Source organism: Phodopus roborovskii, unplaced genomic scaffold (assembly GCF_943737965.1).
Source record: "Phodopus roborovskii unplaced genomic scaffold, PHOROB, whole genome shotgun sequence".
Taxonomy (NCBI): domain Eukaryota; kingdom Metazoa; phylum Chordata; class Mammalia; order Rodentia; family Cricetidae; genus Phodopus; species Phodopus roborovskii.
Window position 1 is genome coordinate 5,109,483 of NW_026126487.1, and position 25,727 is coordinate 5,135,209.

The 25,727-nt window shown below is 40.7% G+C and overlaps 2 protein-coding genes across 4 annotated transcripts in view; one reads left to right on the forward strand and one right to left on the reverse strand.

Moving 5' to 3' along the window:
- Nucleotides 1–25,727, forward strand: part of Ogfod1 (2-oxoglutarate and iron dependent oxygenase domain containing 1) — a 29,401-nt gene that overhangs the window by 2,187 nt on the left and 1,487 nt on the right. For 2 of the 3 annotated variants that reach the window (XM_051195142.1, XM_051195144.1), the window contains 11 exons: nt 3,364–3,410; nt 6,124–6,224; nt 8,309–8,425; nt 9,422–9,513; nt 9,717–9,845; nt 10,243–10,356; nt 12,744–12,823; nt 13,076–13,389; nt 14,666–14,788; nt 15,211–15,269; nt 15,952–19,323. In XM_051195142.1, coding sequence (XP_051051099.1) covers nt 3,364–3,410; nt 6,124–6,224; nt 8,309–8,425; nt 9,422–9,513; nt 9,717–9,845; nt 10,243–10,356; nt 12,744–12,823; nt 13,076–13,389; nt 14,666–14,788; nt 15,211–15,269; nt 15,952–16,113 — 1,338 coding nt within the window. In that variant the 3' untranslated portion in view covers nt 16,114–19,323. Of the gene's footprint in view, nt 1–3,363; nt 3,411–6,123; nt 6,225–8,308; nt 8,426–9,421; nt 9,514–9,716; nt 9,846–10,242; nt 10,357–12,743; nt 12,824–13,075; nt 13,390–14,665; nt 14,789–15,210; nt 15,270–15,951; nt 19,324–25,727 lie in introns of those variants that run through there. The other variant, XM_051195143.1, reaches the window with a different exon arrangement.
- Nucleotides 20,185–25,727, reverse strand: part of Bbs2 (Bardet-Biedl syndrome 2) — a 37,700-nt gene continuing 32,157 nt past the window's right edge. The window contains exons 16-17 of the mRNA XM_051195141.1: nt 22,093–22,241; nt 20,185–20,746 (exon numbers count right to left, since the gene is read on the reverse strand). Coding sequence (XP_051051098.1) covers nt 20,640–20,746; nt 22,093–22,241 — 256 coding nt within the window. The 3' untranslated portion in view covers nt 20,185–20,639. The remainder of the gene's footprint in view (nt 20,747–22,092; nt 22,242–25,727) is intronic.

Here is a 25,727-nt window from a genome sequence, read left to right on the forward strand (position 1 = left end):
AAGTTTGTTTTGAAGATTCTTCACCTTGCCCTTTTTTTTCTCCCCCCAGACAGGGTTTTTCTGTTTAGCTTTGTAGACCAGGCTGGCCTCGAACTCAAAGAGGTCCTCCTGCCTTTGCCTCCCAAGTGCTGGGATTAAAAGTGTGTGCCACCACCACCCAGCTCACCTTGCCATTGTTTAGTATTGCTTCCTTTAACATAAGCAGTGTATCCAGTGTTAGTTGTTGTAATTGCTATAAGGAAGGATTTCAGTAATTTCTACCCTCTAATGTCTACAATAATAGATATGATAGTGCCTGGAGATGGTGGCAAGAGTGAGTTTGAGGCCAGCCTAGTCTATAGAGCTAGTCATATAGAGTTCCAGGACAGCCAAAGCTACATGGAAAAACCCTGTCTGGAAAAACCCCCAAAGGGGGTGGGTATTTGAGAGATGATAGAAGTCAAGAAATGCTTTAGCTAGCTTTAGGCTAGTGAGTATATCATAAAGGGGTGAAGTATATGTAGGAGTGGGTGGCATGGTGAAGTCTTTATTTGAAGATAATAACCGTAAAAATTTGAGTTCATGCCTTTGCTTTTATGACTTGATGTATTGTAGTTACAATATTCTGCATTACAATATATCAAGCAGAAAGGGAAACTATTTTTCCTTTGAGGAGTAGGAGTAGGAGTGCTGTTTTGAACCCAAAAAACCTTGAGTACATTAAACACACTGTCACTGTACCCCCAACTCTCCTTTTTCTTTTTTCTTTTTTTGGTAGACAGTATAATTTAGTTTCCAAAAGGCTATCTTGAAACCAGAATTTTTTTTATTCCTGCTCTTAGAAGACAGCATACACCTTTAATCCCAGCACTCAGGAGGCAGAGGCAGGCAAATCTCTGGGAGTTCAAGACCAGCCTGGTCTACAGAACAAGTTTCAGTACAGCCATGGCTACATACAGAGAAACCTTGTTGCCGGGGAGAGGTGAGATAGCCTGGTCTAGCACAGAAATACACGCCATTGGTGTCCCCATTGTGGGGTCATCTTCAATATATAGCAATCACTGTTTTTTTAATATAGGGCTTAAAATTTTTTTAAAGGGCTGGAAAGATAGCTCAGCAGTTACCAGTACTGGCAGCCCTTCCTGTGGACCTTCCTTCTAGTCACAGTGCACACACGATTGCCCACACCCATCTATAATTCCAGTTCCAGGGAATCCACCACCCTCTGCTGGCCTCCAAGGACACCATTTTACACAGACATACATGCAGACAAAACACCCATACACATAAAATAAGATTGAAGTATTTTGAAAATTCAGAAAAGATGAAGCAGATGAAGAATTCTCTTTGCATTTCCCCTTTGATTTTATCTGGAATAAGAGAGTGACTGACATCTCATTTTTTTCCACTAGAGCTGATCATCTGGTTAGCTTGGTATCCTACCCCAATCCAATTTGTAGACCTTGTACATATGATTGAATTATCCATACTAAATATATGAGTGATGAAAAGCTTAGAAGATAAATGCAAATCAAATTTTATTCCAGTAAAGTTTACCAGGTTAATGAAAGAAACACAGTTAACTACTTTTATAATTATATCAACTTTTCAATCCTAAGCAACCTTTGATTACTAAATTGAGGTAGGTGTGTGTGTGTGTGTGTGTGTGTGTGTGTGTGTGTGTGTGTGTGTTGGTTCATTCGGCAATGTGGATGGATATACATGTGTGCCATTCCTCAGGCTCCATCCATCTTTATTTTGAATCAGGGTTTCTCGTTAGCCTAAAGCTCATCAAATAGGCTAGGCTGGCTGACTAGTGAGCCTAGCACTGAAATTAAAAGCACATACCACCCAGCTTTTTCTCTGTGGGTTCTGGGTATTAAACCTAAGTCATTGTGCTCACAAGGCAAACATTGCAAAGTCTGAGCCATCTCAACCCCAGAATGGTTTTTATTTGATGCTATTTGACAAGTGAAGGGATTTTGTTAATGTGAAGTAAGCATGAGGAAAAAGCAAAAACTGACTCTGAGTGATTGATGAAGAAAAGAGGAAAGCCATTACCTATTGTGAATAATTTTTACCTTGCTCACTTTTAGACATGATCTCTTCACATGTATACTTTTTCTTTGCATTTGCTGTAAATTTAACAGATAATTGGATCTCTGGCATATTCTAACCATGTAATAATCTGACATTAGGATTTGTGAAATATATGTACAAATATAATATATATCACATGGATATATATTGATATATGTATTGTTGTTTTTTTTTTTTTTTTTTTTTTTTTTGAGACATGGTTTCTCTGTGTAAACCCATCTGTCCTAGAACTCACTCTATAGACCAGGCTAGCCTTGAACTCACAGAGATCTGCCTGTCTCTGCCTGTTGAGTGCTGGGATTAAAGGTGTTAGCCACACCATATGGCTATATTTTTTTAAGCATTACTAGCGCATACTATATGACAGTCTAAATATTTCAATTATTAAGTCCTCAACAGAGTCCTGTAAAGGAGTGTAATGTTCCTGTTTTACAAATAGGAAACTGCGTAAACTTTTCCTTCCCTTTTGGATCATTCAGTTTAATATGGCAACAATAACAAAGCCTTATTAAGTTTTGGGGGTGTTTTTGTTTTTTATATTAAAATTTTTTCAATTAAATAAAAATTTAAAAGTTCTTTCTCTAACTCTCCCCTTTAGCTTCCGTCCTGTTGTTCACTTGCTCGCTTATTTTTTTATTTAGTTTGATTTTTGTTTGCTTGTTTGTTTGTTTTTAATGAGACTAGGTTTCTAGATACAGCCTAGGCCAGCCTCAAACTGAAACTCTTCCTGCCTCTTCCTCCTGGGTGCTGGGATTACTGGCCTGTGACAACACACCCAATAGGACCGCTCTTTTAAGGGCTGTCCAAACAGCTTCATCCTTTCCTTTCACCCTCTTGTAAGCATGCTTTATCTTTTAGCTCTACCACTACACTTATCAAGGTCACTTTTAGCCCCCACGTTAGTAAATAATGCCTTCACTTGTCATTCTTTGACGTTTTATGAGACTAACACAATACCTACTATGCTACAAAGGCAGATAATCCTTGATCTTTTAGAAGCATTTGTATTCCTCCTTCCTAGAGATGTATTTTCACTTTCCTTTCAAGATACCATGCTGTCTTAGTTATTCCTCTATTGCTGTGAAGGGACACCATGAGCAAGGCAATTTATAGAAGAAAGCATTTAGTTGGGTCTTATGGGTCCAGAGGGTTAGAGTCCATGACCATCATGGCAGTAAGCAGGCAGGCATGCTACTAGAGCACTAACAGAACTATCAGAGTTCTCACTGTTCTTTGCATCCAATATGCTGTAACAAGGAAATTTCTTTTTTCTTTATGATCAAGTCTGATGATTTGAAGAAGAGAAAAGAGCCTCATATCTCAGCTTTAAGGTAAGCAAGTATGTTGGGCAGAGCACTGAGTAATTTGTTAGTTCACATAGTCCTTGTTGATATTATTGCATTTGGTAAAGAAGAAACAAACCCTAAGAAACTAAATAACTTCTTCAAGACAACCCAACAAAAATTGAGAGAGCTAAGGTAGAAATCCAAGCCTTGGATCACTTATTTGATGGCTAAATTACTCTTCTTTCCTCCTTCCTCCTCCCTTTCCTCCTTTCTTTTTTCCCTTCCTTATGGACAGGGTCTCAGGCAGGTCTAGCTCAGGTATGTATGTAGCTCACATTGGCCTGAAAGTCACAGAAATCCTCCTGCCTCAGATTACCAAGTACTATGATTTTACAAACATAAGTCACCATGCCTGGCTACATGTTCTTAATAATAAATGTTTTACTTTGTTATGATGGAAACAAAGTAACAACGGAGGTTGTATTTTTGCTCATAAACCTAAGAAGTACTAAAAATTAAAACTCAAGTGTAGACAAGTTAGATACATTTGCATACTACTGCCATCCTTTAGAAGATGGTGTACCAATCCCTTAAAAGTATGCATTAAAAAATGATTGTGCTTATGGGTGTTTTGCCTCATGTATGCACATGCCCCACATGTGGGCAGAACCCCTGGACATCAGAGGATGTTGGAACTCCTGGAACTGGAGTTACAGATTATGGTACCTAGCAGGTGGGTTCTGGAGACTGAGCCCAGGTTCTCTGCAAAAACAACTGGTGCTCTTAACCAGAGCCATCTCTCCAAACCTGGAAGGATGCACATTTTATAAAGTAATTGATTGTGGCAAAACAAAGAAGTATTCAAAGATTCCATATAAGAATCTATGCAACTATTACTATATGTATGAATTTTAATAAACAAAATAGTCACACTTTATTTTCTCAATTCAATGATACTTTTTAAAAATCTCTAAAATCTACTGTCCTCTAAAGTTGCAGTTTTGTTCTAGCTTAATTAGCAATATTTTCTCCCCTTGGGGAATATGTAAGAGGATAGTTATTACAATCAAAGGCTACAGACATAAGCTGTATGTCCTTGTACAAACTGAACCACTTGGAATAGACTAACAGGATTACAGAGGTTTTAAAAACATTTTCCTTTTACTTCTTTGGAACTTTTTTTTTTCTTCCATAATGAGCACATGCTTTATAATAGCTGTTTTTCATCTATCTACAGAGTGGTTTTTTCCCTCTTTTTTCTCTCTGAGACACTCCCATATATGACAGCAGCCTGTACAAGTTATTTCTTTCTATCTAGAAATATTGCGTATGTGTTAACTGCAACTCATATTTCGTACCAATTTATGTATTAGTGCATATGATACTGAGATTTATAACAGGAAATGCATATTTGATCTTAGTCCCCATTCTTGGCAGCAACCTCCTAAAATTTAGCATTTTAAGTGTTGAGATTAATAAAGATAAATGGAGAATTTTTTGTTAGGAAAAAAAGTTTTCTACCACACCTGAGCTTACAGTAATGGACAGCCTTCAACGGGTTAGGGAAGAAGGAACAGTTGCCAGGAAGATAACTAAGAGTGTTACAGCTCTCAGCTCTAACCATTCCAGCCTCCAGAAAAAATGAGGAGGGTGGTAGGTGACATAGGAGGATTGCTACAAGTTTGAGTCTAGTCTGGGCTACATAGTACATTGTAGGCAATGCCTGGGCTACAAAACAGGACCTTATTTCAAACATCCCCAGGGGCCAGTGGTTTATTTAGTCAATCATGCCTATGTAGCAAAGCGTCCATAAGTTCCTGAGATGCCCTGGAGATGGAAAAGAGGTTCTGTTTCTTTATGCTGTGAATCTTTTATATTTGACTGTTCTTGAATTGTCACTTAAAAAAAAGTATTGTTTGTGTGTGTATACCTGAGTTGAGTTCATGTGTGTAGGTGCTCTTGCAGGCCAGAGGTACATTAGATCCCTGGAACTGGAGTTATAAATAGTCGTGATCTTCCTGATACTGATGTTGGGAACTAAACCCAGGTTCTATACAAGAAGAGGAAGTGCTATTAAGCAATGAGCCATTTCTCCAGTCCCTGAGTTGTGCCATTTTATAATAAACTGGTAATACAGTAAGTAAAAAAATTACATATCCAGTGATCATTGTGAGGAGGGTGTTGTAGGGACCTCCTATTTATACCCATCAGTCCAACTCATCAGCTGGTCTTCTCACTGGGTCTGAGGGTGGGCCAATCCTGTGAAACTGGTCCCTTAATCCTATGGATAGTGTAGGAATTGAACTGAGTTTTAAGGTGTCCTGATTGTTTCCAAAAATAGGTAGGTATCAGGGAAAGGCCCACATATTTGGTTTCAGAAGCAAAATGTGTAAAAATAAAGCAATTTTTTTTTCTCATTTATTGCTGAAAAGCCTGTCTGAGAATGGGTGATTTTTAGTGTAACAATGATGTAGTGACTGACAACAAAGGTCAAAGTGCTGGTATAAGAGAATATACCAAAGGCAAAACTGCTAGCTAGGGAATGAAATGCAGGAGACTTGGAGCAAGCTCACCGTGGTAAATGGAGAGTTACATTATTTCTCTGGGAACTAGCCACCTTGCAAGCTTAAACTGGAGCATCTCTCAAGGTCGGGAATGAAATTTGAGGACAGGTCTCTTGAATGAGCATAGGAGTGGCATGGCTCCAGATCAAGTCCATGTTGTGGCTTAACAAGTTGTCTTTTGTTCACACTTCTAGGAAACTTATGTTTGAAGATTTTCGGGACTGGCTTTCCAAGGTTTCCAGCATTGACCTAGAACCAACCGTTGACATGTCCTGTGCTAAATATGAGTTCACTGGTAAGGAGGATAAAGCCCTGCTAGCTAAAGATTTCAAGGCTTTAACTCCACAGTGATGAAAAAATAACACCAGTGTACCAGGTAGCATCGGGGTCTTCCTAGTAAGGGCTCAGCTCCTATGCAGAAATAGCTATCTTGGCAAAATCTAAACTGGTAAAACATTTTAGAGATAAATTTAGTAATACATAAGAAAAACTACTATGTATCATTACTACTCTTTCTTTTATTTGAGACAGTGTCTCCCTCTTTAATTCAGGCTGGTCTCTGTCTCACAGAGATCATTTGCCTAATCTCTTGAATACTATGATTACAAGTGTGAGCCACCCCATCCTGTTTTCTTTTTCAATTTGAAGTCATTTCAAACTTAAATAGAAGTGGCAGGCATAGCACACATCATTTGTTTTCCTGCTTTATTTGAAAGACAGTTGCAGTCCTGGGATTCCATAGGCCTGAACATTTCACTCATTCTTCCTCCATGACAGTAATGAACTTTCAGAGTAAGAAAATTAACAGCCCAGTGTTGTTCCCATCTAATTTATAGGCCTTGTTCATCTGTCACTATTTGGTCCTTGATGCAAAAGGAACTAGTTGAGGATGGCACACTTCATTTAGTTGTCCTGCCTGTTGAGCCCCCTTTAAAATAGCCTCTTGGCCTCTCCAGGACTTCCAGGACCTTGATGCTTCAGAAGACTTTTATATTTAACAGTTCCTTCAGTCTGGGCTTATCTGGTGTTCCTTGTGATTGGGTGATCTTTCTTGAGGCGTACATTTGGAAGGAGTATAGTAGCTAATGCTGAGCTTTCTTTTTTCCTAGTTCTGCTAGATGGTTCAAAGTGACTCACATTATTAGTGATGTTGCCTTGGATGACATACGTGACACTAGTGTCAGATTTGTGTGTACATATTATGTTTGTACATGCTGTTGGTTTTGCTGCTGGAATTGAACCTAGGGTTTCAACTTGCTAGACAAATAATACTTCCAAGCTGTAGCCTCAATTTCCTAATTTCTGCAAAGCAGGATTTTCAAGGTGTGTCTCTTCTTTCCCATGCCAGGTCTAGAATGACCTAGAGTGCATCCTGGTTCCTTTTAGTAAAGAATGATACTTGAAAGTCAAGAACTGGAATCAGTCTGTGTCACTAAGGTGTCACCTGGACTCTTCCAGTGAAAATGCCAGAATATGTACCTCTACATATGCACAAATATATACACATAACTGAATTCATATTGCTTTCTCCGGTACTAGTTGAATACCACAAGGTTTATTCTACATTCCTTTTCCTTAACTGTAAACCTTCTTCAATTGTGCAGCACCTAGCTCCCATTATCTTCAACATATTTACTTCTTGGATCAATCCCATCATGTATAAATGGTTACAGTTCACTGTAACCTTTTTCCCTGTACCATCCTGCATAGATGCCTACTTTGTTCAACCCCACCAAATGACTTTAGAAAATTAAATTAGGCAGTTAATGAGAACAAGAACAAAGGCATCAGGACAGTGTGAGGGCTTGGTTCAGTGGGTTAAATAAAGGTGCTTTACCCCCAATCCTGAAATCTGAGTTTTATTCATGGAACCTAGAACAGTAAGATTTGTTAAGGCATTCTTTGGAATTGCCAAGAAATATAAAAAATTTAATGACTAATAGAAATACAATTAGAAAAGGTAAATTTACAGTCGGTATAATGCAGTAACTGTGCAGCCATTGAAAAGTGATGTCTAGGGTGCATATTGATATGGGAAAGCACTTGCTCTGTAATTTTAAAGAAGTCAGCCTATAACCCACAACTGTAACATACAATTTCTTTAAGTGAATACACATATGAGAGAAAAATATTTTTAAAATGTGGAAAAATAGTGTTAGTAACTATTGTAGATCTGTGAGTATTCATTATTTATAAAGCTTTCTGTATTGTATGGGTTTTATTGCTATGTTTACAAAAGAAAAAACGTGTCATTTTAAAATTGCAAGACAGTTAAAGCTGGAGTTGATGTTACAGATGAATATCGGGGGACTGATTGAATGAGAAGCAGAGAACAGCTACTCTGAACAGTGATCTAAATTATGCTTTAACTGATTGCAGATGCTCTGCTATGCCATGATGATGAGCTGGAAGGGCGCCGGATTGCTTTCATTCTGTACCTGGTCCCATCCTGGGACAGGAACTTGGGGGGCACCCTGGACCTTTACAACACTGATGGTAAAATGCACATTTACCACCTTCAGTAGCCAGCTGAATTCCAGCCTCAGGATCACCATTCTAACATATAATGTGTCAAAGGAGATAGGAACCATGTATTTAGCTGGGTGGTGGTGGCACATGCCTTTAATCCTACCCAGCACTCAGGTGGCAGAAGCAGGCAGGTCACTGTGAGTTCCAGGCCAGCCTGGTCTACAAAGTGAGTTCCAGGACAACCAGAGATATTACACAGAGAAACACTGTCTCAAACAAACAAACATGTATTTGTCACAGTGACTACCACAGGTAGAATTAAGGCTATCCCTAACAACCATCTCTTGAAATTATATTTCAAATATTTGTTCCAGGGACAAAGCTGATTAAGATAAGAAGTAGATCTTGTTCTGTGTACTGACAGTGGAAGGGCATAAGTATACCAAGCTACTTGTGCCTGTGAATCTGCCCACAGCAGCCTGTCTGACATGAGCTCAGTTTTGTGAGTAACTCACCACAGGTTGAATAGGAAAATGAGAAGTTAATTCAGCTCTCATCATTAATTGATGGACATAGAATGGTCCATGTATATATGGGGTGGTCCTTCAACCGAGGCTTTGCATGACTGAGCTACCTGTGCCATGGTTTTTAGGTGCAGTAGCTAGGTCAATGAATAACAGCTGTGCTAGCCATAGTTTAAAGAGATACAGGAAAGTGATGAAGTCTCTCGTGGTTCTAAGGCATACTTTCCTAGCTATCCTCTTGGTTGGTCTATATCTGGCACCTATATCCTTGATGATGGTTCTTTGAATTTATTCTGGATTTTGTTTAAAAAAAAATAAAATTCCAAAAGCATCATCATCATAATAATAGTGGACAGTGGTGGAAGCACTTGTCATATATCAGAGTAGCAAGTTTGAGTGAAACAGAAGGGAGAATTTGAGAATGTCAAGAGCTGGATGAAGAAGCCTGAAATTGTTGATGATAACAAGCCCATTTATAGAGTCTTCTTTCTTGATGCAGAACACTTTCAGCCAAAGAAGATTGTCAAGTCCCTTCTCCCTTCGTGGAACAAACTGGTTTTCTTTGAAGTATCTCCAATATCCTTTCACCAGGTATATATTGTAGGACAAATTTATAGGCACGAAGGGTCAAGGATCTTGCTTTCCCGATCGCCCACTGTCCACTTCCTGCTGGACTTACCATCTCACTAAGTTGCTACTCACTAGCTTCATGGAGTCTCAAGTTAATGTGCTTTTAGACAGTGTCTTCACTTTGCATCCTTTGTGTTGATATGCTGCTGGTCTTGCTCTTGCAGGTGTCTGAAGTCCTGTCTGAAGATAAATCACGTTTATCTCTAAGTGGCTGGTTTCATGGTCCTTCATTAACCAGGCCTCCCACCTACTGTGAACCTCCAATCCCTCGAAACCCTCATATCCCACAAGATGTAAGCATAAATTAATTGGATTCTTATCTTATGTACTAGAGTATATTAGTGGTTTTTCTGATTTTACTATTGTGAGGACCATGTGAGCTGACATGTATTGTACAGTACTAGAAATTAAACCAAGGACCTTGCATATGCTAACAAAGCATTCTATTGATGAACTATATACATAATCTGTTTTTCTGATCTTAAAATTTGATCTTGCAAGTGCTGAAACTAGACTTTGAACTTCCTTTTTTTTTTTTTTTTCTTAAATACATTTTGATAATATTTTTCTCAGAGTTTTCTAGTATTTGGACTGGATAGGAGAAATGTAAAAAGTGAAGATTGTGGAATGATGTAAGAACAGAAGATATAGATATTAATGGATCTCTTGTATCTGTTACTTTTTCATAAGCATGAAATTCTGTATGAGTGGATCAACCCTGCTTATCTGGAAATGGATTATCAAATGCAAATTCAAGAAGAATTTGAGGAAAGGTCTGAAATTCTCCTGAAGGAGTTTCTTAAGGTAGGCCATCATAGCCTATTTCATATGTGTTGTTTGGCATGTCATCTTGCTAAAACTGACTGCACTAAGAGTTCAGATGTTTATGTGATTCTCTTCAAATCAAATGCATTGCTGTCTGGTACTTATACACACACACTTAAACACACACACACACACACACACTCACACGCATGCATGCACTTCTGCCCTAAAAAGGGCTTGGTGCCTAGCTTGTTTTCTTTCTGTTCATTTAATGAATATGGTATTTTGTTAATTTTTTAATGATAGATTGCTACTTATAGTGATCTAATAGTGAATGTTTGACCATGAGGCAACTTGAGTAGAAAGAGAGCTAAAGTCAGAAGTCATGTCCTAGCTCAGGTTTCCCTATCCTGAGCAAATGAGCACACTAGATATTTATTATATTGTTGGTTGGGATGGGATGATGCCTGCCTTGGCATTTTTGCAAAGTTATGGGAGCTGTCTGAGATATCACATGCCGATAAAGTGCTTCATAATACTGTGGACTCACAATCCTAAGAGCTCTTCCTCTGTGAAAAAGTTGGAGGGATTATATAAACTGACTGTCAGAATTTTATAGCTGACATTGAATATTATAGAATTTGAGAGGCATTATACCATTATAGAAATGATAACATCTAACAACTGTCTGTAATTTCATTTCCATGGAATTCAGTGTGCCATAGGCAATGCACAAGCGCATAGACATGCAGAAAAAACACCCACATATATATATATAACAAATAATAAATAATTTTTTAATGTAAAGTCTCTTATGGATCTATTTCAATAGAAAGCCAGTTTCGTATATGTTACAATAACTCTTTCCTGCTAGACTGGTCCCACAATTGTGTCAGTCCCAAATGAACTCTCAGAGACTTATATTAATTATGAAACTGTTGGTCAATGACTAGGGTGTCTTATTTGCTAGCTCTGTCTTAATTATTAACCCATTTCTATTAATCTATGTATCTCCATGTGGTCTTATCTTACCTGGGAACGCCTGGCTGCGTCCTCCATTCCCAGAATCACATCATGACTACTGTCCGCCTAAACTTCCCAGAATCTTCCACATCTCCTAGACCCACCTAAACTTCCCAGAATCTTCCACATCTCCTAGACCCACCTATCATGCTGCCCTGTTGGCCACAGTGTTTTATTCATCAGCCAATAAGAGAAATATGTACAGAAGACATCCCCATCACTTACATTGTAATACACTGAAGCTTGAATCTAATTGGTCTTAACAGTAAAAATCCAGAGTCAGGTATTGGGGTAAATGCTAAAAGATGAGAAAAGTAAAGGAGCCAGCCACTAAAGAGTAGACCAAAGGGCTGAGCTGTCTCCTCCAGCCTTACATTCCCCTCTCTGCCAAGCCATATCACTTCCTGTCTCCACCTCCCTAGTGCTAGGATTAAAGGCATGTGACCCCCCAAGTGCTGAGATCAAGGGTGTGTGCCACCACTGCCTGGCCTCTAATCTGATCTTCAGGCAAGCTTTATTTGTTAGAGAACAAACAGGATATCACCACATATGACTATTCAAAATTTAAAAGCTTATTAAATGAAGGGTCCAGGCTGGGACCAAGAGAGTCTGTATTACTGTACATTGCAGCGCTACTGGCTAATGCAGTTTTAACTTTTCCTCTGCCATCCTAAGTGTCCAAGGAAAGTGTCACTAGGAATTTGAGATTTAATGATTAGCGATTTAACATATGCTATATAATCACTAGGAGTCGGGAAAATGGTTCATTGAGTGAGACTATTTGTTTCACAAGCATGAGGATCTGAGTTCAGATCCCTAGCACCCATGTGTTCACATGTTTGTTTTCTGGAGCCAGAGACAAGAGGATTATTGGAATTGTTGGCCACCAGCCTAGTGCGGAGACAGTCAGGGAACCACAAGCTCTGGGTTCAGTGAGGGACCTGTCTAGAAGAGTTCCTTTTCTAGCCTCCACCCACATGCATGGATGCATGTATTCACTCACATACATCACACACATACATGCAAAAAAAAATTTTTTTTTTTTTAAAGTAGTCTTTCTCTGTCCTAGAACCTAGAATTTCCTTTGTAGACCAAGGTGGCCTCAAACCCACAGAGATCTACCTGCCTCTGCCTGCCCAGTGCTGGAATTAAAGGTGTATACCAACAACACCTTCCTTAAAAATTCTTTAATAATAAATTTACAAACACTTCATAGAATAATAGCCCAATGATACTTAGCTCTCTTAGCTAAAGCTGCCCTGAAGATCTTGTATGTAAGAGGAGATATCCAAATGGACTTCTTAGGACTCAGCCAGCTGATACTCTGCAGAGCAGCTTCTCCTGCCAGAGGAGTGAAGGAGTGCAGGAAGAATTGATAACTTCTTCATTTGCTTAATTTCCAGCCTGAGAAATTTGCAAAGGTCTGTGATGCCTTGGAGAAAGGAGATGTGGAATGGAATAGCCGTGGTCCCCCAAATAAAAGGTAAAAGTGACCATCACAGATGGTTCCATCTCTATTCAGCGCCTCCCTTTCATCTGCATAGCTCATCTCCAGTCAGACACTTGCCATAACACTTAGTTCCCCAGGATATGCTGCAGCAGGTCCTAGCAGGGTCTCACCATTCTCATAAGTTGTCCCATCATTTAGGGAGAAAGGTTCAAAGCTAATGACAGCTTTGATTGCATGGGTAATCTCACATGTGGGACTGAAGCGCTTGCCATTGCTGCTTTTTAGGTTTTATGAGAAAGCAGAAGAAAATAATCTCCCTGATATACTGAAGGAGTGCATGGGCTTGTTTCGCTCCGAGGCGCTGTTCTTGCTGCTCTCCAACTTCACCGGCCTGAAGCTCCACTTCTTGGCCCCATCAGATGATGATGAGCTTGAGGACAAAGGAGATGGGGAAGCAGCCTGTGTTGCTGATGGCATTGAAGAAGGGACTAGCCAGAGCCCCTCAGGGTCTGAGAATCAACAGGCAGCTATTGGCAGCCACAGTCAAGAGAGTGGTGAACAGGCAAACCTAGAACCACAGGAAGATGAAGCAAAGAAAGGTAAGCTGGCGTTAGGGCTTCCCTTTAGTTTTACTTGAAACCATTCTGCATTCAAAGGATTTATCCTTAGTCCATGTAACAGATACTTCCAGAACATCTACTGTCCTATTGTCTCTGCCTCGGGAACAAAGTCAGTTCTCCTGGATCCTGAGTTCTTTTAGGAGACGGTAGAGGTCACATCTATACACAGATGAAAGTGGGGAGATCATAATAGAAACCAGAGGAGAAAAGTCTGTTTACCTGTGTCCCATCCCAGTGTGCTCACTGGGGGCCCCAGGTAGACATGTATGTTTCCAGGTGTCTGTAGCTGGGGATGGGCTACAAGAGAGGGCTGAGAGGATCCACGGGAAGGAGCCAAGCTGGGTCTATACCAAGAGACAATGGGTCCCTGGGGAATCCAACTGTGTTTTGTAATCTTGTGGTTCTTGTCTTTGTGGCACTGGGAATAGAATCCAAGGCTTGGCCATGTGAGATAAGCACTGTACCACTGAACCGTATCCCTAACCTTGGACTTTATGAAATATTTTTGTGCTCAAAGCTAGGCATGATGGTACATGGTAATCCCAGAATTCTGAAACTTGAGGTAAGCGGATTACGTGTTCAAGGCTATTCTGGGCTTTGTGAAGGCCCTAGCTCTTAAAAAGGAGGGCAGCAAGAGGGGCTGGGGGTGCAGCTTAGTGATCAAGTGCTTGTCTGGCATCCCTGACTTCTCAGTTTGATCCTCAGCAACACCAAAAAGACAACAAGAAGATTAGTGATCAGTCTGTTTATTCACCTTTCATGTTTTTGCTTTGGTGTTGAGATGATAAGTTTCTTCTCTGCTTTAAGATCAAACAAAAGTACACTCAAGGTTTATTTAGCTGCTGATATATTTTGTGATTAAATCTTTGCTTCATCTCAAATGTAAGAAATTGGAACTCACCCAGGTTTGGTGGCACACATCTTTAATCACAGCATTCATTTGGCAGAGGGAAGTTATTTGGTGGTCTGTATAGTAATACACCATCTCAACAGAGAGAGAGAGAGAGAGAGAGAGAGAGAGAGAGAGAGAGAGAGAGATTGAGAGAGATTGAAACTCAACAGTCGCCCACTAAATAGTAAGACCTGATAACTTCTGACTGTCACAAGACCTTTTATGGTGGGTCAGCAGGCCAGATAAAGGATTGTGAGAATGGTTTCCATGTGATGTCCTATCATCTCTAATCAGCATTCCCTTGTAGTCAAGCATTTGTACTAAAGTAAAACATTTGCTGGGCGTTATTTTGTGTATTTTTAGACTCAGGTGTTCCCATGTGCCAGGGGGAGCTGAGGCATTGGAAAACTGGTCACTACACTTTAGTCCACGACAACAGCAAGACTGAATTTGCCTTGGACCTCTTTCTGTACTGTGGCTGTGAAGGTAGGAAAAAACAAGGCAATGAATTGTCTCCTTAGTCCAGGAGGGACTCTCCAGCTGATCCAACTCATAAGTATGTCCCTGTGGCCACGCTCTCAACAGTTATAAAGCATGTGGAGGGGGAATCATGAGTTTCAGTGTCCTCAAGTCAGACTTATACCTGGGTATGGAAAGGTAGACCATACCTTTAATATAATCACCCCTATCAGTATACCTAACATTTAACTCCTTTAATTTTCTCATTCAACATTAAATAGTAAGCCTGTGTTCAAAGTTCAGCTGTCTGGGAAATGAGGCATTTAAAGGAAAGGGAATCCACGATAGCAGATGCTAAATGCCAATACCTAAGTTCCAGGGCCCCTGTTATTCAGCAAGTAATCAGTCTTGCAGTGTGAGCTTAGTGCTGTTTGTCTTCCCCTTGTCAGGCTGGGAGCCAGAATATGGTGGCTTTACTTCCTACATTGCCAAAGGTGAAGATGAAGAGGTAAGAGGCTCCTTTCTCATAGCAAGTTCTCCTAATACTTGAAGATGTTTTTGTCTTAAGACACCTAATAGTTTATTTACTTAATGGTTTGGACTTTGGGGTTTTTTGTTTTTGTGTTTTGAGGTAGGGTCTCACTATATGGCTCAGGCTGGCCTAAATAAAATTCACTATTTCACGCAGGCTGGCCTCAGACTTTCCACGATATTACGCCTGCCTCCACCCAACAAGCGCTGAGATTACAGGTGTGAGCCAGCACAACTGGCAAGAAACACAAAATTTATTACCTTAGCCAGCGTTTTTAGCTAATAAATACACATTGGCCTGCCTTGCAGTGGCTCTAATTTTGCAAGGAAATGGTCAGCTTGCAGTAAAGCTCTGAAAGGAAAATCCATTCCCAAGTATTGTTCTAGGTTACTGAGAACCTATGAGTTTAGCTCATGCCTACTAATCTTTCCAGGCTGTGTGGGACAAATGCATTAACTAGTCAGAACCTTTCTGAGTGTTGCTCGTGAGGCAGAGCCTATTGGAAATATCTTGATAGGGAAAAGCTGGTCTCCTAATGAGGGATCTTTGAAAGGCTACCTCATCCCCAGCTTCAATACTCTCATGGAAACTGCCTGTGGAAAATGGCTGCAGAGCTAAGAGCTCTACGTTCTGATGTGTCTCATGTTTCCTGTTTTAGCTGCTCATAGTGAATCCAGAAAACAATTCCTTGGCATTGGTCTACAGAGATAGAGAAACTTTGAAATTTGTGAAGCACATTAACCACCGAAGCCTCCAGCAAAAGAAAACCTTTCCAAACAGAAGTGGTTTCTGGGACTTTGCATTTGTCTATTATGAGTAACAGGACTGGGCAAAGCCAACTAGCATCACTTCATCATGCTGGGAACCTGGAGTCTCCGTGGAGTGAGGGAAAGCATGCAGGGTAACGGTGTCCTCAGAACAGGCTTTATGGACTGTGCTATGCATACCTGTAGTGCCAGCCTTGAGAGGTAGAGGAAGGAGGACCTCCAGTTCCAAGGTCAGTGTGGTCCATACAGTGAGACCCTGTCCATAACAAAACAAATCTGGGTCATCTTTTTATGAAACTCATGATTGTACTCAACCTAGACATTGGCCTCCAGCTATGTACATATCCTTTGGTTCTATAGTGACTGCCTCAGCAACTTCCTTCTAAGTTTGGTGATTTTTTTTCTCTTTTTCTTCCTTCCTTCCTTCTTCCTTTCTTTCTTTTTGTGGTAAAATACATAATAACAAAGTTCAGCAGGTTAACTTTTTTTTATTTTTTGGTTTGAGGTTTTTTTTGTTTTTCTTTTGACAGGGTTTTACTGTGTTGCCCAGGCTAGCTCTGAACCACTGATTCCCCCACCTCCATCTCCAACATAGGATAGGCATGAGCTGCCTTTGCCCACCACTCCCTGCATGTGCTCCAGTGCATCCATCACTGCCATCCTCATTCAAATGTTTCTATCTTCCCACAGTGTAATTCCGTGCCCTTTGAACAGTCAGTCTCACTCGCTGCTGCCCCTTCTCTGTTAATTTCACTATTTGCCTCTTGAGTGAATTACATAGTATTTATCCCTTTGTAATTGTCTTGTTTCACTTAGCACAGACCCTCAAGGTTCATCAGTGTTCCCAGTGATTTTTCTTTTTCACTTACATGTGATTGTAGAAACATGTATAACCCTGTCCACACTGAGCCTGAGAGCTGTGACACAGTTTGAGTCATTACACTGCTCCCCACTGTGGGATGAGTTCTACCCTGATTCTTAGGACTGTAGTCTTAGGTGGGTAGTGTTGCTTCCTTGGGAAAGATCTGGCTAAAAACTAACATGGGCCTGGGAATTACATGGCTGAGCAGGAGGACAGACTGCTTACTGCCCTGTGTATTTACTCTTAGGTGTCTACTGCATTGCTTCTCAAGAGGTTGCATAACAGATATCCTGCATGTCTGATATTTACATTATGATTCATAACAGTAACAAAACTACAGTTATGAAATAGCAATGAAATAATTTTATGGTTAGGGACACCACAATATGAGGAACTATATATATTAAGGGGTTCCAGCGTTAGGACAGTTGAGAACCATTGGTCTGCTGCCTTCCAGACTTGGAGCTGTGGCTTCTGTGAGTCTAGCCTCGCCTCCCAGTGACTCTGTGTTCCTAATTGCTAGGCCAAGCTTGTTGCCTTTTTCTTCCTTTTGAAAGACTAGTGCTAAGAAGCCAATTCGGAATTATTAGAAGCCCTCAATTTGCTTCCATTCTTTTTGCTGCCTGTTCTGCTCCATGGGGCTGTGACATAGCTCCTGCCACTGGGGGTGTGCACAGTGGCTGAAAGGCTTTGTCCCACCTGACCCCTTGCTGCTTTCTCAGTCTCTGACTACCCTTGCAGGCTTCAGTGTGGACTTGACTTCCTAACAGGAAAAGCACTGAACCTTTAGATTTCTCACATTTCTCTTTCATGTCTTAAAACTCCATCCAAATGCCATCTGTCTTTTACAAAGATGGGCTTCAATTTGTTTTCTTTGCCCCATTAAGTAAAACGTTTAACATTCATAGCCTAATGAATACTTACAAGTTTTAGGTGTTCTGATATTAATCATAAACAAAGTAAATTTTAAATAATAATATGAGACCAACACTGAGAGGGTATACAACTTTAATCCCAGTTTTCAGGCGTTAGAGGCAAGAAGATCAAGAGTTCAGGACTATCCTCAGCTACGCAATGAGTTCAAGGCCAGTCTGCGCAATAGTAGACCTTATCTCAAAAACAAAGAGTGGGTAGTGGTGGCACATGTTTTTATCCCAGCACTTGGGAGGCAGAGGCAGGCAGATCTCTGAGTTTGCCTGAGGCCAACCTGGTCTACAGAGCAAGTTCCAGGACAACCAGAGCTATAATACATAATGAGTCCCTGTTTCAGAAAACAAAACAAAAGCCTATCCTGAAGACGTTCAAAGGTTGTCGTCCCATGCCAGGCAGTGATGGGCATTGTCCATGTATCCTGTTTTGGACTCCACAGCATTGTAAACCACAGAGTAGTGCTCAATTAGGACTGCTTTGTTGCTAATGGTTAATTCTGAAGCTTGCCCTTTCTGAATTGCTGTAGACTGAAGGCAGGCTCTCCTTCTTTCCCTCCTCCTCTTCCCTCCCCCAATTCTTCCCTTCCTCCTCCTTTCAGTTTGGGATGCTGAGACTCAGACCCAGACCTTGCTATACCTGCAGTCACTTTTGCTTTCTTTTTCCTTGGTTTTTTTTTTTTTTTTGTTTGTTTGTTTGTTTGTTTTTTTGTTTGTTTGTTTGTTTTCTCTCTCTCTTGAGACAGGTACTCACTCTGCAGGCCAGGCTGACCTTAAACTCAAGGTCTTCCTGCCTCAGGCTCCTATGTAGTAGGATTATAGCAGTATCCTACTGTATCCAGCTCTCTTGGTTTTTGGTGTATTCTCATGAATGGGGGAGAAAGAATGAATTTATCTAACATTTTATCAGTGGATTGACTCCAGGGAGACCCAGGGGAAGTGCTAGATAATGAAAGCATCATATGAGCCAAAGCATGTATCTTAGCATTATCCAACACCACCCAGCCTTTCCAGTTCCGGAGACCTATGTCTCAATCTTAAACCGTCTCCTAATCTCCATATGCTTATGATCTGTCACCACAGCAAGACCTTTACAAGGCTGAGTTGAAATCACAGAACGGTTGATAGCAGGCCACCGTTTTTGTGTGCTCATCACACACTACCTGCTCAGAGTGCACTGCTGTTAAGGCATTAACTCCCATGTGGCTCCAGGCAGGTTCTTCACAAGGTACTCCAGAGGTAGGCATGGCCACGGGAGCTGGCATTTATGTGCATATACTGCCCCTGAAGACCACAGTAGAACAGGGGGTTGGCAGTGACGATGACAGTCATAAGTGTCTGAGCCAGTGTGTGTGTGTGTCTTAGTTTTTAAAAAATTTCCAGAAAGTTTTTTTTTTAAAATTTGAAAATAACTTGAAGGAAATATTTTTGTACAGTTACACAATGTGTAAAAATAAAGGAGTTCTATTATATAAGCTAAGGCTATTGAATATAGAGTATTTTTAACATGCTGTACAGGTTGGAAGCCTGAAAGCTTCTGCCTTGTTTGTCCAAGTACACTGTCATAGCTGCACGATGAGCTTGCCTCAGCTCATGACTGCTTCATTCTGATCCTAATTGATTGCTGCTTTGGGCATAGGGCAAGCGTCAAATGTGGACGCTTAATACTCGTTTTGATAAAAGCTCTGCTACTTTCTGTGTGACCAATGGCATGTTTCTTTTAGTTCTTAATAGTGAGCCTTTAATACCTTTTTATTTTATTTATTGGTGTTTTGAGAAGGGTGTCTGTGTGTACCCCAGCTTCCCAACTGCTAAGATTACAAAAGTACATCACTGTGTCCAGCTGTGAACTTCTAGTTTCCTGTAACTCCTTTGCCTCGAGATGGATTTCCCTCCAAAGATAACAGCTTTCTATCTTTTCAGATTATATAAATATGAATGCTCATTGTTGAGAAATTAAAACAATGTGGAAAAGTACAAAAATTAATTGAAATCTCATCCTGTGACAACTACTTGTTGCTCTTGAGTATGTCAGTGTGGCTACCCTGCACTGTGTCAGGAAGTATGATTCCTCTTTGTCCTCTCTTCCCTTTCTCTTGTTGGGTAGAGATAACAAACACAAGGTCCTAGGGCAGCCTTGCAGGCAGGGCCCTGAGGGAGTGACTAAAGGCCACCGCTACATACAAGAATGATATGGTTCCCTACACAAGTCTCTTTCAGGGTCCCTATGAATGAAAACAAGCAGCCTGTGGTGCATTTGGAGATCTGTTTGCCAGCTCATGCTACCCTAACTGATAGACCACCTTGAAATGTGTTTTTCCTTACACACACCATCAAATGATTAAAAATTTTAAATGTCTGTATTTTTGTTTTTCCCCACAAAATAAAGATGTTTTTGTACATTTCTGTTATGATGGTAATTTATAATCAACAAGGACCAGTATCTTTTATTTTTAATGAAAAAGTGAATACTCCATTTCAAATTTTAAAACTTAATTACAATTTCAAGGGGGAAGGACATAAATCCATATACTAACTTCATATAAAAAAAACAAGCTACACTCTGACACCCTGATATTTTAAGGTATTCATACCATTTCATACAAATCAGCAGTGCTACAATGATGTCAAATGAAAGGAGACTTTGACTGTCAGATGGAGCAACTGTCCTTAGTTATAGGTTACCATGGTTTTCATCCTTAACAGCCTGGATTCACCAGGATGTGACTGGGAGCAAATCAGTCTGGATTTGTAACCTTTTCCAGGAGCTTCCTTCCTCGGTCTTGCTCTCCTATGAAGAAGCAGTCCCCACCCGCATGATCCTGAAGAGTGTGTTGATGTTGTTGCTTCGAATTGCATCCCGACAAGCACTGATTACCTGGTTCTTTGGTTTTCCAACTGTGTAAGTAAAAAACCTCATGTCAGTGTGTCCAGAAGGGAAATTAGAAATTGAAAGTCAAGCCAGGCATAGTGGCCCATACCGCTAATCCTAGCACTAGGGAGGCAAGGCAGGCAGATCTCTGAGGTCAGCCTGGTCTACAGAGCAAGTTCCAGGACAGCCTGGGCTACAAAGAAACTCTGTCGTCTCAACCAAAAAAAAAGAAAAAGAAAGATTAAAGGCAAGGGTGGAGACAGCATAAAAACTAACTTGCTACCTCCTAGAAAAGACAGAATTTATTACAAAACAAACTTGGAGAGCATCTCAAGCCAGAAACAAAGCAAGTTTGTAGAGATGAATCAGAGCTCTCTTGTTCCTAGCAAAGACTGAGACGTTGAAGCTCTGATCCAGAACAGCAGCAGCTCTTTGGCTGTATTTCTGCTTCCTGTGGCTTAGCCCATTGTTCTCTACACTTTGGAAGTGGAGAGAACGTGCCTCATTACTTTTCAGTCCTTTTCTTTTTTCTTTTTTCTTTCCTAATTTAAGGCTATTATCTTCCTTTGGATTATGAACACTAAGTTAGTTTTCTCAACAGTGCTTCTCAACCTTCCTAATGATGCGACCCTTTAATACAGTTCCTTATGTTTTTGACCCTCAAACATTATTTCCATTGCTACTTCACAACTAATTTTCTACTGTTATGAATTGTAATGTAAATATCTGATGTGTGCGATATCTAATATGCAACCCCTGTGAAAGGGTCAAGGGGTTGTGAGAACCACTACTTTAGCAGCTACAGCAAGATCTTAGAAAAGGAACTTAGGGTTTCATTTCTTTTGTTTTTTTTTTTTTCCCTTGGGGAGGTGGGGGAGATGTTGAGACAGTGTTTCTTTACATAGCTTTGTAGACCAGACCAGCCTCAAACTCACAAGAGATCTGCCTGTCTCTGCCTCCTGAGTGCCCGGGATTAAAGGCATACACCATCACTGCCTGGCTCATTTTCTTTTTTGAGTCAGGGTCTCTTTATGTAACGCTGGCTGTCCTGAAACTCATTTTGTAGACCAGGCTGGCCTAGAACTCAGAGATCTGCCCACTTCTACCTCTCAAGTGCTGGGATTCAAGGTGTGTGCCACTATGTCCCACAAGGGTTTTTTTTTTTTTTTTTTTTTTTTTTTGTTTTAATCTCTCTAGAGAAAACTAGAGCACTTAGTCTGAGTAGGAGAAACCTAGGTGCAGCCAGCTCTAGGGTGTTGACGGCAGCCTGCTTTAGGACCCAATGTAAGTTTTTATAATGCATCCACAATCTTCCATAATTCCTCATCTTTCAAAACATCACAGACAAATCCCGGTGCCAGGAAAGACTCACCGCGTAGACGGCCTGCTCTTTGGATTGCTTGGTTCACTGCCTTCAGGTTTCCTAGCAGTTCTGTGTGGTTGTTACATCGAATCTTATATCCATTCAGCAAATCTTTATTAAGGTCATAGAGTTCCATATAGCGGTTCTTCATTGTTTTCCTGTGTAAATCAACAGAAACCTAGCATTAACATTTAACAGACCTTCAGTCACATAAGAAAGAAAGAAAGAAAGAAAGAAAGAAAGAAAGAAAGAAAGATAGAAAGGAAGGAAGGAAGGAAGGAAGGAAGGAAGGAAGGAAGGAAGGAAGGTAAACAGCCAGGCACAATGACACACATCTGTTAAACCCAGAATTTGACAGGCTGAGGAAGATTATAAATCCAAAGCGCAGTCTGGGCCATTAGTGAGATGCTGTCTCAGAAAAACAGAAGGAAGGAAGGAAAAAACACCTTTTCAGTTGTATTTGTTATATTTTCATTAATATAGACAGACTGAGGTTTGCCTTGAAAATGTCTAAATGTTTCCGTCAAACTGTCATTTTCCTTCCAGATAATACAAAACAAGCAAGCTTTCTGAATAATTGGTCCAGGGTTTCGTCAGATTTAGAGCTCACCCCACTGGGCTTTGGGCAAGGCAGTAGCTGACTTTAAGTTTCAAATTAATAATTTATTAGATAAAGAGGCCTATTAATAAAATATTTCTAAAGAACAGACTGCTTTATAAAGTTTAAAAACACATGGACCAGTGAGATGACTCAGGAGAAAGCTCCTTACTAACAAGCCTGATAGAGTTCAATCCCCAGAACCCACAAGACAGAAGATCCAGCTCAAGTTGTCCTCTGACCTCTACAACAGAATATTTCTATACATGAAAATGATTTAGGTGAAACTGTAGAACTGGAACTCAGTGCAGTGCTGAATACAAAGTGGTAATTTCTCTGCAAACTTGGTGGCTTCTTATAATACAGCTTTAGTTTTCTCCATACTTCTGTGTAGCTGTTTGTTTTTACTCTTTTGGCTCTTTTTTTTTGGGGGGGGGGTAGGGGCTACCACCCAGCTCCCAAATAAATACATGGTGGCTTATTATTACTTATGAATGCCTGGCTGTAGCTTCTTTCTAGACAGCTTTTTTAAACTTATCAGGTCTATCTTTTGCCTCTGGGCTTTTCCTTTCTCTATTTCTGTATATCTTTTCTTTCCTTCTTATCCCATGTCTGGCTGTGTAGCTAGGTGGCTGGCCTCTTCTTCTCTCACTCCTGGATCTCCTCCCAGATTTCTCCTTCTATTTATTCTCTCTGCCTGTTTCCCCTGCCTGGCCTTTCTCCCGCCTTAATATTGGCCATTCAGATCTTACTAGACCAATCAGTTGTTTTAGACAGGCAAAATAGCACAGCTTTACAGAGTTAAACAAATGCAACATAAAAGAATGTAACACATCTTTTCATCATTTAAACAAATGTTCCACAGCTTAAACAAATGTAACAAATCTTAAAATAATATTCCAAAACACTTATGTTTAAGAAAAAAAAAAAAAGAACCCTTCAGTTTTTTTTTTTTTTCTACTTTTGCTACGGAATTATATAAACAGCAGTCCTACTCCAAGAGAAGTGAAAATGCATGTCTAAGCCAGGCAGTGGTGACACACACCTTTAATTCCAGCACTTGGGAGACAGAGGCAGGTAGATCTCTGAGTTCGAGGCTAGCCTGGTCTACAGAGAGTTCCAGGACAGCCAGGCTTACACAGAAAAACCCTGTTACCCAGGGGGTAAAAATAGATGTATACAAAAACCCTGTATGAAAATGTAACCACCCAAGTTAGGGAATACAGACATCCACCCACTGGTAAAGGGATAAACTGATCACCACATAGTATTCAGCAATAAAGGAGAAAACTACTGACACATGGATAAACCCCAAAGGCACAACAGTGAGTGGAAAAAAAGCCCAACTTTATTAAGAAAAGGCAAAACTGCAGAGTAAGAAATGGTCCCTGGAGAGGAGAAAAAGGTACCAAAACAGAGGCCCAAAGGAATAAACATTCCACATCTTGACTTTAGCAGTAATCAGGGAAGTGCCTGTGAATTGTTTTCTATATAAATGTTACAAGCTACGTGTCGACTATATTTACATAAATTAAAACGTGTGTGTGTGTGTGTGTGTGAGAGAGAGAGAGAGAGAGAGAGAGAGAGCAACAAAGGACAAATGATTCTGAGAAGAACATGGAAGTCTGTGGACACTTCATTCCTCAGGAGCCTCACCTGAGCAGAAACAAATGCTAAGGACATCAATATCAGAGAGAGAAACGTCAGCATAAGCTGGAGGCCCAGGAGCAGTTGGTCCTCAAAGCAAAACTCTTACTTCAGTGTATAGGACACATCCAGAAACTATTTTTTGTTTGTTTGTTTGTTTGTTTTTAGACAGACTGGCTGTCCTGGAACTCACTTTGTAGGCCAGGCTGGTCTCAAACTTGGTCCACCTGCCTCTGCCTCCTGGGATTAAAGGTGTGCATCATCACCACCACCTGGCCTGCTACTCAGCACAAGAACAGTTTTAGAGACAGGACACAACCTTGAAGTGGCTGATGCCAAACAAAGGAAGCCTCAGCACTCCTGAGAAACAGGACTAGAAGGAAAAGCTATCCTGCCATGTATTCCTGGCTAACATAACACCATTTTAATGTCACTTCCAAAATTCATAAATTTAAAACTAGTAATGCCTTTTCTCCAGAATTTGAAACACCAAAGTTGCAAAGAGCAAAGCAGCACAAGTGGCTAAGGAAGATGAGCATGTGCAGACTTGCAGTTCCACACCCCACCGCCACCCCGCCCCCGCCACACCCACACCCACACCCCTTCTGAACAGGAAGTCCAAGGCAGGAGGACTGAGTGTGAGGCTAGCCTCACAAAAACTATACTAAAAACAGAAGTACTGTGTGCTCCAGCAACCTACTTCTGGGTTACTATCCTGAAGAATTGCAGTCGGGATTTAAAAGGCTAGCACCCTGTATGCCCGTTCGCAAAGAACACACAGTGAGAAAGCCCATAGGGGACTCGAGAAAAACAGCTTAGAAGTCCATGAGCTATTCAGCCTCCAAAAAGAAGGAAACTGTAAGATGTGACACGGTTGAACTTTTGAGAGTCTATGAAATAAGCCAATCCCAAAATGACAAATACCACATTATAACACTTCTATGAGGAATCTACAAAACTGCCAAAAACGAGAGTCAACAAGTAGGCTGATGTCTGCCAGGGGCTGGGGGGCTGGGGGCTGGGTAGCTACTACTTGATGGGGACACAGAGGACCTTGTGCTCACAGAGAAGCACTAAGAGAATCAGGAAAGTTCATCACACAGGGTGCCTTCTTGGGGAGATAAAAATCCATCCAGAAAGCTGAGAGCAGATTTTGTGAATGACCTGGTGACCTTTTTGCTCTTTAAAGGGACAGACCTCACCCACCTTTTGCTAAAAAGACAGAACTCACCCAAATTCCTCAGAGTGATCATCCCAGACTCTTCCCTCCCTAGACCGTTACCCATCCTTAGGGGAGATGTCACAGGTACTCTACACAGCCTGCTGACCTCTATGCTATCAGCAGAGACCACACTGGATTCTAGGCCTTTTGCCCACTTTCATGCCATGAATACTTTGT